At 38.9% G+C, this 16,645-nt stretch overlaps 1 protein-coding gene across 1 annotated transcript in view; it reads right to left on the reverse strand.

Annotated features, from left to right (window-relative positions):
* Positions 1-16,645, reverse strand: part of DENND4A (DENN domain containing 4A) — a 2,763,357-nt gene that overhangs the window by 339,545 nt on the left and 2,407,167 nt on the right. Inside the window, exon 31 of the mRNA XM_044077857.1 lies at positions 2,506-2,713. Within this exon, the coding sequence (XP_043933792.1) occupies positions 2,506-2,713 (208 nt within the window). The remainder of the gene's footprint in view (positions 1-2,505; positions 2,714-16,645) is intronic.

Here is a 16,645-nt window from a genome sequence, read left to right on the forward strand (position 1 = left end):
AAAAGTGGTGACTGCAACAGTAAAACATGAAGAACATCCACTATCATGCTATATCCCTCCCCTTTCTCAAGAAGGGCAAAGCAGGTCAGTTCCAGTGTAAATTTAAAGGTACCCACCCAATCATTCAGCTTTAACTTAAAGGATCCTAGGGTGTGACTCTGTTTAACTTGCAGAATTAAATTTGTTCAGAGATGGGGTAGATGTTGGCTTAAAAACAAGTCTCGCTCCAATATGTTTAATTTATGAGCTGTTGGATATTTAAATCCCTATTTTTTGTTTTAGTGGAGCTATATGACTTGCAATGATATAAAAGATCAAAGAGTATATGTCCCCTAATGGTGCTGAGGGCAAGGCATAGATCACCAAGCAAAAACCTAAAAGAAGCAGAGTAATGGGATAGTTCTTCAAGCCTTTCCAAGTAGCACATGGACTTTAGGGCAGCTATTTAAGTTATGAACTTCTGCAGCCTTTCTAGTAGCTTAATGTGTCTATAAATGTACATTTCAAAAAGAGTACTGTAATCAATAATTGGTCTAACTAGATGTATGTAAGGATGGAAAATAATTTTGACTTGAACAATATGCCTTTGGATATCAGCTGTGCTAAAAAAAAGGATTTTCTAACTACTGTTGTTACATGGTGGTCTTAAGAGAGGTTAATACTGACCTAGGTTCTGATATCTCTGACTATATCATCATTTTGAAGTAGAGTGTTGGATATACTGTAAGTTGAGGGAAAGATTTGCTTACCAAATGTGACAATACTACACGCTTTTACATTTTAGTCTGTGAAAACTTTGTATTTTGTAACACTTTTGGGAGATTAGAAATAATCCCCACAGCTCATGTGCTGTTCATGCTCATCAGGGTCACACAAGAAAATATATACCTTTCAAACTCCTTGTTTTAGCTTAGTCTTTACCAACAGCAGGTAGTATACAATTTGCTTTAACTGAAATTAAAGGAAAACTGATTTCAAAGCATGGCATGCAATACAGTCTAGTCACAGAACTTCATTAGCAGTTTTTAATGTAAATGAAGTCTTCATAACTCGGAATTTCACATTAGAGAGTGAGCTACTGATTAAGCTGCTTCATTTTAGTTGCATCTGTTTTGTGTGTGTGTCTGTGTATATGTACAGGTCTACTTTACAAGACTGAAATCCCACTTACCCGACTTTCATAATGCTGAGAAGAAAAAGTCGACAACCCCATATCACTGACCTCTCGGAATACCGAATTTCAACTCTAGGTAAGTAACCACTTGGCCACCATGCTGAACTTTGCCCCTTACCCTGCGGTGGTGCGATTTTGGAGTTGGTATATTTAGTTAGTGGAGGTGTACCCACATGGGTGGGTTTAATTTGCTTCAGTTTACATTTTTTTTGTTTGGCCAAGCGGTTATTTACCTAGAGATGACAATGTCCATGATTTCCCAAGTGATAAAGCTCTAGCCAAGATGGCAACTTACAATGGAGAAAGTCAAGAGCAGAGCCATAATCGATGGGTACAGAAGGAAGGAAACGAAAATGACTGTAGAGGCTGAGGCAGAATTTGAAAGTTAAGAAACATCCATCATCTTACCAACAACAACAAGAGCTACATGTTGACTAGTGGAGACCCAAGCTCCTAAGGAGGCAATTAACAGAAAATCCAAGTGGAACATTTTAAGGTGATCAGAGGTTGGGAGAGTGTCTACATGAAAAAATTAATAAGAACAGATAATACAAAAAAAATGTATAACAAATGTGAACAGATTAAACCTAAGTAAAGGGAAAGAGAACATTTCTATGTATGCTTTGCAGCTTCTACTGAGACAAAAATAAATGAGAGGCAGAAGGCACCAAGAAAGCCCAGTTTTCATCAGTGAGGCAGTACATATGCCTGAAAGTAAAACAGCATGAAACAGTTTCACATGAATAAGAACTTATAACAATTCCCATTAAAAAAGCTGAGAACTTGGGAACAACCACATAATTATAAAATATTCATAGATAACAAACTGCCATAAAGATTAGAAAACTCTACTGAAAATGCAGTATTAAAGTTTCAGAATACAATCCTCAAACAGTCTAAACCTATTTTTTGAATCAACACAAGCTTTTGTGGTAGATATGAAATGGAGAGCCAGGAATCAGCAGTGCGTTATGGGACGGAGCCAGCAACCTAGCAAAGTAAATGTTTCAAGTCCTATTGGCTTCCTGCAGCCGGAGTTCTGTAAAATCAGTTCTTGAGTTATAAGACTTCACACACATCTAACTGCAAAATTTTATTTTAAACAATACCATGACATATATTCCCTTAATGAACAAAGTTAAAAAAAAAAACACAAATATACAGAACAGAAGATAAATGATGACAGACCTTTATCTAAAATTTAAAATACAATATTTTCTTGTGCGTGTTTCTCTGGTTTAACAATTTAAACAACTATGTTGCAAGTGCAACAAATACTCTACCAAATATAATGGATTATTTAAAAAAATGTAAATTTTAAACATACGTACTATGATTTCATTAAATGTACTTGGCAAACTGCCTGTAGGAATTGCATGAGCATGCCTACGACTGTTGACATCCTCTTCTAATGGGCCAATTGTACTTGCACTATGTGCTACTGGATGGGTAGGACAAAGTGATATGCAAGTCTGCTGTCTTCCTTCAAAAGGAATGTCGATGCCTCTGACATTGAAATATCCTTGTTTGTCTTTTTTACTGAAAAAAACAAAACAAAAGACCATATAAAGCAGTAATTGGAAATGGAATAATCTTATTAGTCAACAATACTAAGAGAATGGTCTAGAAAGCATTATGAAGATTAGACTTTAAACTAAAAAATGTGAAACTGCCTAAACAGTTCAGTAATACGTAACCTTATGTAACTAAATACACCAGTCAGAAGAAAACCAGCAATAATATTCAAAGATTTCAAATAAAGCCAGCAGTTCCAAGGATATCATATCCTGGATCTTAGCTTTTTTTTATTCCCAGTCCTAGTGAGCCCCAGTGTACCAGTTCCAAACTATCTGTATTTAGATATTCAATTGTTTGTCAACTCGGTAAGTAAAATATTCCTCGGACCCCTTTTCAGCCATGTAAAACTGGCCCTTGTCTACTTAGTCCATTAACCCAGCACTGTATTACAACTGAGGCTACTATAGTTAAACCTAGTTCACCACAATGACAATCAGACCTACTGCCTTTGCACAAGTGTATCTCAAAGTACCTGGAAGAAGGAGGGGTGACCACAGCAGCAATGATGTAATGGTGCAGAAATTATCAAATCCAATAACTCAGGATCCTACTACAAATCACTGAAATTCAGAGCAATGTAGCATGCCAGAGGGAGGGTTAACAAATGGCTAGACAAAACCTTTGCTTGTGAAAACTAGGGATTTGAAATTTTTCATTCTCATGCTGTATGCTCACATCTGCCCAAGATTTATGGGGCTTGAACACGTAGAAATGCTAGAAATATGGGCACAGCAAAATAAATCTCTTAGAACTGCTTTGACATTTTTAGATTTTTTAAAGTAATACATTTAAAACCACATAGTTTAAATACTGTGCTCATCCTCAGACCATTTTCTTTCCAAGCAGTAACTTTAGATAAGAAACCAATTACTCTTATTAACCAAAGTAGAACTTTGATCCACTTGAACAATTTTCAGACTCAGGGTACACAAATACAAGACAATGAACACAACATACCATTAGAGCAATTATGTCCAAAGAACAATCGGGTAAATGAGTGGCAGACATTAGCTTAAACAAAAAGCTAATAAAATACAATTATTAACCAACACAGTTGTTACAATCTAGTACTACAAAATACACATAGTAGGAAAAGGCATGGCAGGTTTTATATGAGGAAATGTCATTGGTGAGAAGAGATGGTGACTAACAGGGATAAGATAAAATTGTGACGAGTGGTGAGATATAAGGGAGGAGGGGAGGGAAAAGCAGCTGAAATGTTTATGCAGTATGGGAGGAAGAAAGGACAAATGAACAAGGAACATTAAGAAAAGAATTTAGGGGATATATATATATATATATATATATATATATATATATATATATATATATATATATTACACATATACATATATATATATATATATTAGATTTGGTCACACTGGAATAAGCTTGCTATCTGTTTACACAGAAGGAAAAATGGAGTGGCTAAGGGTCACTGAGTTGGGGTGGTTAGCTGTTAAGTTATAATCCAGTTGATAAAGAATCTGCACTATGCTGCCTTCAATAGGTATTTATTTATATTTAAAATGGAATTTTGGAAGTTGAAGATGGACTTGGTATGTAGCTGCAGAGAGTCTCATATTTTAGGAGCCTGCTCAGACCAGTGGAAAGTAGTTAATGGCGAAGAATTTGAGGGTTTATGGATGGAGATAGATTATAAGGGGTTATTCTTTCTGACAGATATGCAGTGAAGAAGACGAAACAGCTTAAGTTAAAAAACAGCAAGTAAGCAAGAGGAGTGTAGACTTTGTCTGATTGTGAGCCACTTAGCCTTTGATACAACAGAGCAGTGACATTCTCTTTGAGGAGACAAGAGTTATAAATCTGCAGATATTTGCTGCAGTTTGCAGTGCTTGCTATTTTTTGTTGTTGTTATAGCAGTAACAATTTATTCTAATTGTGGTAGGAGGACTCCTTTGCCTATTGCTACTCATCCTTCTGGAAAAATAAGGTGGGAGATGCATTTGGTCCAGAAGAGCGAGTGCTTTACTTTAGATTTACTTATTTTCCTGTGTTACTGGAAGTTAAAGCACGAGTCAAAGTCATAATCCCCTGTATCCTGCTGTTGCACAGTTTTGACTGGATTTTGATTTTTGTTGAGAAAGGCTCAATTGTCTAGTATTTTGTATAATCTTTGTGGGGTACCAAATAGCATAGTCTTGGATTTGCTGGCGCTAAAATGATTTTATGATTTGGTTCCCTACTGTAATTCTAAGAATAGTAAATGCTGGCCCTGGAATAATTAAGAAAGAAAAAGTGCATAGCAATGGATGTCAAACATGAACACTCAACATTGCCGGTCTCCTTTAAAGACGTGTTTGCAGCTAGGCAAGCCCCCTTGCACACCAGATGTATTTTTTTGGGGGGGCTAACCCCCCACCTCTTTCAAATTTACATATTCCAACTGCTACATTGTAGTACCTCAGAGAAAAAGGGAATATTTAGAGAAATGGCAATGCCAAACTTGACATATGCAAATCCATATTTTCAATCATTCAGTCTCAGTATTCTGGATCTCGCACTTATGAGTCTCAGAATTTCAAACAGTTACCATAAGACTCTGGTGCCAGTTACACAGCAGCTCAATGTCTTCTTCTAGGTGAGTTTGTAAATCTGTGGCAGACTGATTTTATCTGCAACGGACTCTGTCATCTGCATAAAGGATAATGTAGACACGGTGGAGGTCTATAGGCAGTTTGCTCACAAGTGAATAAATAATATAGGGGAGAGTGGTGAGGACTAAACTCCTACTTGCAGGGTTGCATATGGGGAAGTAGTTTACCCTATTTTTATTTGGAACACTCGGCAGGTACAATTTAAACCACCGTAGAGCCTAAATGCTGAGGGCTGCTGTGTGTAGGGAATAATTAAGAGTGGGTGATCTATTATGCTGAAGGCTTTTTTGACGTCTGTTAATAGGGCCACCTGTTGGAAGTCCTTTGTTTACACTTTGTAATATGTTATCTATAAGGGTATAGATGGTGATCACTGTGCTTCTGCAAGCCCAGAAGACATACTGATGCCAGCTATGAATTCTGTATTTCTGAATGTTTTCAAGGAGACTATCAGCTTTTAAAAACTATTCCTTTTGTAAGCAATATACAGACTGGGTGTAAATCACTGGCTTAGTAGTCTTAGGAATAAATGTAGCTATTTTTTCCATTGGGATTTAAATGCTACTGAGGTAGAGACTGCAGATGTGAGTTAAGGGCTGGAGGGCATAATCATAGCAAAGGTTAATAAACCAGGGTTAAAAGCTATTAGTACCAACCAGAGAATCAGTAGTGTTTTTCTCTAAAAGTGCCTGAACATCTTTTGAATGCATTATTTTAGAACCGAATGTAGGACAGCCTACTTCAGGTCCTGCTTTGGATTACATAAGATGATGTGGTAAAGGGAAGATATTAGAATTCTCTTAGAAAGTCTAGGAAGATTAAGGAATTAATATGGACTGTAATTTGATTAGGGATCTCATCTTGTTACCTACTTTACTAGGCTCTAGAAGTTTTTCTGATTTTGGACAGATGATTACATAGCTCTTAGAAAAATGGGTTTGTAAATCTGGGGGCTTTTTTAGCTAGATTCCCAAATACTGTCAAACTCCCTCTGCTTTCTAAAGTTGAACCTCTTTTCTAAAGGGCCCAAATTCTGCCTCTTTCCTTGTAGAAGGCTTTAAAGTTCCCTGGTTATCAAACACTTTTTTACTGGTTTCAGGAAAGCAGACACAGTGGGAAGGTGTTTATTTTGAAGGAGAGGTAGATGCTAATAAAGGAGTTGACTACTATTTTGGGAGTTTTTTTCCATGAGTAGAGGGACCCAATTTGTTTGAGAGAGTTCGTAGTTTAGAGCTTTAACTGTTTGCTGAATTGATGGGAAGGAGCAAGTTTGGTTTACAATTTTATTAGTGCAGTTGATTGGACAGTGGCCACTAATTGAGTGAAGTAGGATGGAAAGTTATGAGACAAATCCAGTCGTTATGTGGTTTAGGGGGGTATACTTTCCTGTTTTACAATTTGGCTTTGTGGATTCTTGTACGAGTAGTATACGGCCTTAACTAGAGAGTGTATGAAATTCCCAAGAATAATTATATGACATGAGCCATTTGTTTGATGTATGATATATACCAGTGATATAAATGTATTGTGATTTGCAAGGGGGTAATTTGGGGTTGGGGGAGATGTGCAACTGTAATAGCTAATGATTGTTGCTTTTTAACAGATATCATAGCAGCTGACCAGTTTGGGGCCATGATCATTTTTTGATAGAGTTTAAGTATAAATTTATTTTAAGATTTAAATTTAATAGAAAGTGTTCTCCCCCACCCACCCTGCTGCATGGCCTAGTATTGAATAGCTACACAACTGCAGAAACAAGAACATAATTTTTGATGTCATGATTTGGGGATCGCCAACATAACAGGTATTTGGGTGGATATGAAAGCATCCAGTTGTTCCAGTTTACTGGGTGTGCTGCACACATTTATCAAGGCTATCTTAAGAGGTGCCAAGGTCACGGGATTTGGGTCCTAGATTGATTGGCGTGATTCGTAAGGGTCGGATTCCAGATTAGCATGGAGTACGTTCAGTAAAGGAGTTAAAGAACGTGGAATAATATTTTCAGGACAGAGGATGGGTAGGACTGTTTATTAGTGACAGTTTTTAGATGTAGGCAGATAGAGTTCAGTATGTTAATTGTTAATGGTTAGAAGCCTGTAAATAAATGTTACAAAGGGAGAATAATATGTGTTGTGACTGTGTCAGGTGGAGATAATGGAGGGCCTTGAGAGGAAAATTACAGGAAACAACATTGATGGGTCTTATGTATAGATGCTGGGATTAGGATGGCTAAGTACGGGAAGATTATAAAGACATTTGTTGGGTTGTCAGCATTGAGAGCTGCACAGAATTATTTAAGAAGGCGGAGACTGGGAGAGAAGTGTTCTAGAGAGATCTAGGATTAGTAATGATGATGGGCACTGCAAGAGGAAGGGGTCAACAGGGAGGAATGTAAGAAAGAATCACAATAAGAGTTTGTGATCTCTCCCAAATAGTGACAACTTCTTAGAAAAACACAAGATAATTAACAGTTCCTCAAATGAAGTTTAGAGTGTGACTATGTCATACATAATGAAGGGCGTTGCTTAGTGAGGTGCAGTGGGAGGGATGCGGCTAGCAAACCTGGGTCAGCAGTATTATGCAAATGCAAGATCATTGTTAAGTTTCTTAATCACACTGTTTTGCACTGAGATGGTTGAACATTCTGTTATTTAGGGATTGATATGGGCAATTTGATGGAGGTGAAGAATGACTTGTACTGTATTTCAGCGATGTAACGTTAGTGGAGGCAAATTATTATTAGGTGTTTTAATCACTCTGTTTTGCATTGAGATTCTGAAGTACTTTTATTTTGGTGCTAGACAGGGTAAGACAGTGAAGGTGAAGAAAGAGTGTTGGAATGCACTGTATATGACCGATGTGAAGTTTGCGAGCAGGTGTAAGTAATAACATAAGGGGAGTGACCCAGGAGGGGAGGAAATACAGATGAAGTTGGGAGGGGAGAGATGTGAGACAACAGATGACATAGCCAATCAGTCTGCTCATGCACATTATTGTGAACGGCAGCTGATTCCAGCACACAAGGTTAGTCCAGTGATGTATGCACTTGCAAGTGGCAGCAAAAAGCATTACATTACTGCAAGATAAAAGAGAACTCCTCTAAATATAGACCTACTGGGGGAGGTTATGCAGGCTTTCTATCTGTAATTTAGTGTGAAAAAAGCCAACCAGTTGGCCTTTGAATTGAGTGGACAATTTTTTTTTTTTTTTTTTTTTTTGCAGAAACTATATACAAAAGAGTAGCAAATATAACAAAACAAAAAGGCATTTTAGGCAAATCAACAGAACACAAAGGTTAATGTTGACATAACTTGAGATTAACACTAGAAATGCAATATTTACACCAACAAAAAATATTTCTCTCAGAGTTTAAGCTGAATATTGGGGGCACACAGTAAAAAGGGGAAGCAGTTTGCCTGTCTCAAGCTCACAGTCCAAAAATAAAAGTTATGTACTCGCCATAATGATGCATCTGTGTTATCTATCTTTATTGCTCCTTGGCTCCATAGCTCAACCGCCTACCTGTACCCATAATCCTCTCATTGGCCAGGATTACCTCAGATCGAGTTTGCCCCTTATTCAGACTACCATTTTGTACTACAAGGTACTCAGCAAATATAGTTGCCTTTTCTAGTTAGACTTGAAGGAAGGGAAAAGAAAGGTTGGAGCTCATTCAAACATCAGACAGGAATCATTCCTCAGGATATACCAAGAGGTGAATGTAAACCTTCTTAACAGCAGGAAAAGGGCAGATGTGTGGGAGGTTAAGGAAGGATGAAAACAGACAGCACAGATGCATCATTATGGTGAGTACATAACTTTCATATCCAATGTTGTCTTTTTCATCTGTTTCTCAAGTGATGGGGCAGAGTCCCCAGCTACAGAAAACCCTGGGAGGCCCTCAAGGAAGGATATTTTGGAGCACAGCTGAGTCAAACACTGCCCTATCCCTAGACAAAAGTCCAGCTTGCAATGAACAATAAAGGTATGAGTAACAGACCATGTAGCAGCTGCACAAATTTCATCAAAGGAAGTTCTGGACCAAAAGGAGGATACTGTGGCCACAGATCTAGTGGAATGAGCCTTAGGAGGTTTAGGTAATGTCAATCTTTTCTTCAAATAAACAATGAAATCTAATCAGTGAGCCAGCTGACCAAAGATTCCTTTGAAACCAACTTGCCCAATTTAGCTTTGGAAAAGGAAACAAAAAGCTGGTCTGACTTTCTGAAATCTTTAGTTCTGTGGAGATAGAATCTAAGATGCCTATGAACATCCAACAGATGCAGCATGTATTCTCCTTTATTGGGAAAGTTTAGAAAAAAAAACTGGGAGACTGATGGATTGATTGACAGCCACCTTGGGTAAGGAAGGATAATACAGAGTGTCACCCTGTCCTTATGAAAAAACAGATAAGGTGGCTGGGAAGACAGAGATGGAAGTTTTGATACTTATTTGACCAATGTGATCGCAATCAGAAAATGGTTTTCTAAGACAAAAACCTTAAGTCTACATTGGCAGATGGTTTAAAGAGTTATTGTGTCAAGGTATGAAGAAGAACCATTACATCACATGGAAGAGTAGGATCCTTAACAGGTGGGTCAAAGTAAAAAGGTATGTTTGAGGAAGGCCTTACATAATCTCAATGCCGCCAAGGAAGAATGATTTCCTCCTATGTGAAAATTAGAGACTGCGGCAAGCTGAAGCTTTATCGTAGAATAACTAGCTCCACTATGGAAAACGGAAGCTTCTGTTTGTTTCTGGCCCTCATCATTTTTGCCTTTGTTCAGAATTCTTGGGATAAGAGATTGAGAGATGTAGGGGGTTGAGAATATTGGCAACTGTCTGCATACAAGTTTATAAAAGCTGCATGTAAAATGTATGTGCTTCTGGTTTTATGTCTTCTTCCTGTCATTACTTTTAGTACTGTCTAGACAACTTCTGCTACATGGTTGAGAGATGGGGGAGGGGATTGTGAAAATATTGCCGAATGCCCGGATTTTTATCAGTTTGTGCAAGCAGCATTTAAAATGTGATTTTTATGTCTTTATACTACCATTGCTGTTGTATTTTTACAGATTTCTTGTGCTAAGAGTTGGGGGTGAGGTAGAGGAGATATTAGAATATTGCTGAATGTCCAGATTGGTATGTGTTTGCAAAAGCAGTATTAAAATGTATCTCTGATTTGTGTCTCATTGCTTTTACACCTTCGTCCTACCTTGAATTTTGGCTTGGTCCAGATTTTTTATGCTAAGTGGTTGAGAGATGGGATTGGGGCTTTGATACTATTGGTGTATATCCAGCTTGGTACATGTTTATTAAAGTGTGACCTTGATTTTACACCTTTGTCCTACCATTCTACCTTTGCCTTTGTTTACACACTTTGTGATAAGAGGTTGTAAGGGGTGGGGGGGACTGTGAGTACTGCAGAATGTTCAGACCTTTATCTGATACTATTTTTGGTCTGTCCTTCATAACAATTTTGGTGGTGTTACAAAACATTGAGGATTGAAGTTACAAAATAACACATGTTCTCGAATTTATATCCTTCACAAAATTCACACTAAAGAAGGTTTGTCAAGTATCCTGGCATGTTTATAAGAGCAATATTTAAGATCTGTCTTCGGCTTTACACTTCTGTGCAGAATTCATGTGCCAAGAGGGCGGTGTTGTGAGAATATCCTAGTAATTCTATATATTTGCTTGTTGCTTTTGGTCTGACCCTCACAAATGTGGTTTTCAATCTAAGCTTTTGATTTTCAGACCATGTCCTTCAGAAAATGCATGGTACTGCACAATCTGTTCTAGCATCTGTTTAAGTTCTTATGTCCCTGACTATGTCCTTTGTTCTACCATTATTTTTGGCTTTGCCCAGAATTCTTGTGTTAAGAGGTTGAGAAGTAAGTAGGAGGCAGGTGTAATCACCTACTCCAGACAGTTTGTAATAGGAATGTTTAAAGTGTCCTGCGGAAGAGAAAGGGGGAGAATCTTAAAGAATTTCCCAAGGATTGCCTCATATTTTTGTTTGCCTTAAAACTTGATGGTTTTCTTATCATTGATGCTGTAGTTATTATCCTTTAGAAAATACCTACTTAGCAGCGTTCAAAATTATAACAGGAATTTTGAAAATCTGTCCCTGAATGTATTCCTTTGAGTTTGACTACTTCTGGCCTACTAGTCAAGGACTCTCCAGTTTTTCTGCCTGTGGTACACAACAGTAACAGAGCATGCACCATGGGGGTATATATTTTGTAATACTCTTCAATCTTGCCAACTGTACAGCTTGCCCTTATAATCAGTGTTTTCAGTATTGGTTACCCATTCTTTTGTGCCTGCAGTCATAATAACTTACATTGATTTTTGGAGTTAACCTATTTTTCTGGTATCTATATGCATTAGACTTCTTTTTGCCTGCTGGTCACTGTTACTCCTCAGTTTTTCTGCTTACGGTACAATGGTAAGTGATGTCAATGGAACAGATGTATGTTATTAGAGGTATATTATTTTGTAATATTCTTCAGTTTTACCTACTGTTCAGAGTTGAGTCAAGAATGCTGGCCTCTGTGGGACTATTAAAAAAATCTGATGGATAAACATTCCACTATTGTCACATCTGACTTTACATTTGCCAGATAACATCCATAACAAGTCACTATCAGAATAAGTGCCCTGAATGTTAGCTTCTTAAAGTCTACTATCTCACACACTTTCAGTAGGTATAATGTGGCAAGAGTAGAGCGAAGAAAGTGGTGCTGAAAGCTGTACCCAAAGTGCAGGTGCTTTTTATTAAGATGACAAAAGAACCGGATGCTGAACAGGTACTAATTCTGATTTATTTCCATTCCCAGTTAGAAATGAAGTGCATGTATTTGTCAGGAGTAGCAAAGAGAAAGCTGCAGTAGCAGAGGATGAAAAGAGGCAGTGGGGATCCATTACAACATTTTTTTTTTAGGTCATAAGAGAAGAAAGATGAAACAAAAAATCTACCTGCAGTAGAACACAGTGGTCCTGCAATACAACCTACCCACTGTGATTCAAGTATCCTTATTATAGAAAGCACCTACTGTGTTGCAGCTGCACCACAGTCTGCCCACTATGAGCCTTCCCCCATTACCATGGAAAGCATTATGTTAATACCTGAAGATTCAACTTTACAGGTTCAACAAGGATTACCAGACTTTGCTACAGAAGCAGACCATACTTCTGTAGTGACAACAGATGTAGCCTGTGACTTGCAGGACGTGTCAGGCGTGTCTTGAGGATCTGGGATCTTGGCAGACTTGATAAGGGATGAGTTTACAGTACCTGCCATCCAGCATGGACTTGTGCAAGTGATGTTATCACACTTCCAGTCAACAGAAAAGTTTGACAACAGAAAACTATTTTAACATGCTGTCTAACAGAGAGAGGGAGACAAAAGGACTTGGTTGATATTTTCAGTCTCAAAAGAAGCACTACTTTGCTTTCCGTGCAAATACATTCAAATGTATAGACATTCTACCCACCTTCTTTGGTCAGATGGTAACAAAGCATGAACAGAGATATCCAAAGCTTTACACTGCCATGATTGAGCACCAGGGTATGCATACTCAAAGTAGAAGGAAGTGGACAACAGACTAAAGAGTGTGCAGACAATGGATGATAGGAGACGAGCAGCAATTGAAGAAAAAAAAAAATACTCACTGATATGATGTGTTAAAACACATTACAGCTACTGTCCAGTACCTCACAGAAAGTAAGTGAAAGTTATGTACATACCACAATGATAGTTCCATGTTGTCTGTCTCTGTCTGGTTCAATCTATGGATGATGGAGAAGCCCTGAACTAGGAAAGAAATGGGGAGGACTCTGGTGGGGTGCCCGGAGAAAAGGGGGAAGCTACCCTAACTGAAGGAACCCCATTAATCAAGAAGGGGCTTGGGATGCTTGGAACCAGAAAAGTTGTTTTACTAGTTTTCAGTGAAGAAGGTGAGTGGCTTTGAGATGTCGAGGCTGATATTGGGGCAGGAACAGCCAAGGAGCCCGAAAGTCATGGGACCTTCAAGTCCAATGATCCCAAGGGTGCATGGCCAGAAGCAGAAGATGAAGTGGAACTCTTGGGATCCCCTTTGGAATGCCTGTAGTCTTGCTGTCAGGTCTTCTAGGAGGCAGCCCTTGGAGCCGAGGGAGAAGCCACCCCAGAAACAGATGGAGAAGATGTAGAACCCGTGGTAGAAGTCTTTTCAACACCAACTTGTCCCTACATTTGCTGATGGCCTACCTACCAAAACTTTCACAGATATAGCATCTGGAATCGATATGCTCCCGTCCCAAACAATATACACACTTTTTAAGTGTGTGTCCTGGGAAGGCAACTTGTGCCCACAGGAAATGTACTTTTTAAAATCTTTATCCATACGTAACACTAAACTAAGCTAAGCTAGTTTAACGACAAATGATTCCACACAGCACACTACACAATACTAGGACGCAACAAAAGGGTGGGAAGAAAAAATGGATGACACAAAAGACACTATGTACCTAACTACCTAGAAAGACAAGGAACAAAAAAACGGTATGAACCAAGGGTAAGGGAAGAGCAAACTCTCAAATCATTATGGTAATTTCTCAAAAAAAGAGAAAGCAAAGCAGAGATAAGATCAAGCCGCAAACCTGAATGGTGGAAAACTAGAGCTACGGAATTGAAGTAGAAGCAGGGAGTTATTGGTAAGGGAGGCGAAACAAAGTGGGCTAAAGACTTTAGAATTGGTCTGTGTCGGATCTGAAGACTCACAGAAGCCAGACTCAGCAGACAAGATCAGACCATGGCATTCCATGGGAAGAGTGATACATTACTCAGACATGGCTATGGCAATTTCTTAGGCCAGGTACAGTTTTTGTCACAGTTTAATTCTATCATTTCTGAACATTTGCATCATATTAAGAATAAAGTAATGAGACATCTTGGGAAGGACATACAGGATGAAATTATCCAGCTGCTCTCAAATGCTACTTTAAGGACTACTGTAGGAAAGGTGAAGGATGTTAGGTACTTTTCTGTCATTCTTGATTGCATGCCAGACATCAGCAATCAAGAGCAAATGATTATAATAGTCAGGTATTTGGACATTTCAAGGACTAGCCACAGTTGAGGAACACTTTCTGGGAGTAATGCCTGTGAATGATATGACAGGACTCTGCATCACTGCGTCCGTACACCCCTTTTATGCCCTACAATCTGTGTGTGGAGCATAACTGTGATGTATGGCACATCCAAGATCATTAGGCTTTTGTATACTGGCTGAGCATCAGACTGCCCTGGGTGGGAGATCCCCTTCTGTTTACGATACTGCAACAGTGAACAGAAGGACATCTACTATTATGGTAAGATTTTAAACAACTGTACTTTACAGCTGGAAGGTTTTGTTTAACTTTTTTTTTGGGGGGGGGTAACCAGAGTTTTGGACATATTTGTATAACCCAGGGTCGGTAAAGAACCTTTAGATCCAATTTCACATATACTTACTTCAATTTTAAATCATGATTATAAAATGTTTATGTCTATACTACCTAAGAGAATGGTAAAGGTGTCAACAAAGTTGGCAGATATGGATCAGTGTTGCTTTGCAGAAAGGAGGCAAACATCTGACAACATTTATAATACAATGATGATCCAGAGGGAAGCAGCATGTAAGAAAAAGATGACATCGTTGGTAGATCTTGAGGGGGGAAAAAATATTACATAGATATAGCTAGTATTTTCAGCAGGACAATGGTAGCATTTCCATTCCCAGACAGAATATGGTTAAACAAGGAAGATATGTGAAGGGTCAGAGGTAAGAATTACGGGTAGAGGTTCATCTTTGACACAACATGTTTTGAACACAGGAACCAGACACAGATGTTCTCTTTCCTGTTTGCTGTTTGCTTTACATGGGTCCCCTTCACTACACCGACATGCCACAAAGCCGACACCCAAAACACCGAGACCAAAAGACCGAAAACACACAATACCGGCAACTCTCAAAACCGAACATCATAACACCGACACCCAAAACACAGACACACAAAACGTAAACTACACATTACACACAACTATATATGCACTAACCTTAACCCAAACCCTAAGGTCCGACACTACCGCACACTTTCCCTACCTGCACCCTAACCCTAACTCACTTAACCCACCCCTACACCTAAAGTCCGTCACTATCGCACACTTACCCTATCTGCACCCTAACTCTAACTCACTTAACCCACCCTTAAACATAAAGTCCGTCACTATCGCACAATCACCCTACTCGCACCCTAACTCACTTAAGCCGCCCCTAAAACTATAGTCCGTCACTATCACACACTTACCTTACCCGCACCCTAACCCCAAGTCCTACACTACCGCACACTCACCTTTCCCGCACCTTAACCCTAAATCCCTCACTATCGCACACTTACCGAGTCGCGCTCACACGTTGCCCATGTCGGTGTTTCGGCTGTCGGGATTTCACCTTGTCGATCATCTGCGTCGTCGGTCTTTTGGTCTCTGTGTTTTGGGTGTCGGCTTTGTGGCGTGTCGGTGAAGTGAAGGGGATCCCTTTACATTTTCAGATGTTAGCAAAGAAAATAAGGGATTCAGAAATTCAAGCATAAAACTGGTATGGTAATCAAGAAAAATTACCTTTGCTTGCAGATATTTTGCACTTGATACATCCAGAAAGGGTTATGTTGGTGTTATGGAACATTTTAAGACAGTTCCATACCTTTTCAGGATGTAAAATAATTGAAGATAAAACAAAGACTACAGCTGTAAACTATGTACCTATCCATGAATTGGTTCAGCAATACCCATACTTATGGGGACAAACAATTACATATTTAGGTATATGGATTAAAAAAGATACTGTTATGGCAACTAAGGATACGTGGGAAGAGATGAAAAAGACAAAAAAAACCCCGAAAAGCTAGAAGCCCTTGATTATGGATATAGACTGCCCATGCTATGGAACAGACTTCCCATACATGTCAAGCAGAGCACCTCGCTGACCCTCTTCAAGAGAAATCTTGATGAGTGGATGGGAAACAGAAAATTCACCCCGGTGATAACTCCTGTGGCTCTACTTGACAGAGGCACTGGGAATTAAGGTCGGGTGGCACTATGCCAGGGTAATCTTATGGCTAGGCTTGTAAAGGCCCCAGGGCCATTAGCCTAGTACACACCTACGAACCTATGACAGTAGGAAACAAAGAAAATGAGTTTAGTCCCTTTCGTCTTATAGGCAGATTCTAGCATATTTTTATCAGC

The sequence above is a fragment of the Protopterus annectens genome, chromosome 7.part0, assembly GCF_019279795.1.
Source record: "Protopterus annectens isolate FY-2018-M chromosome 7.part0, PAN1.0, whole genome shotgun sequence".
Classification (NCBI taxonomy): domain Eukaryota; kingdom Metazoa; phylum Chordata; order Ceratodontiformes; family Protopteridae; genus Protopterus; species Protopterus annectens.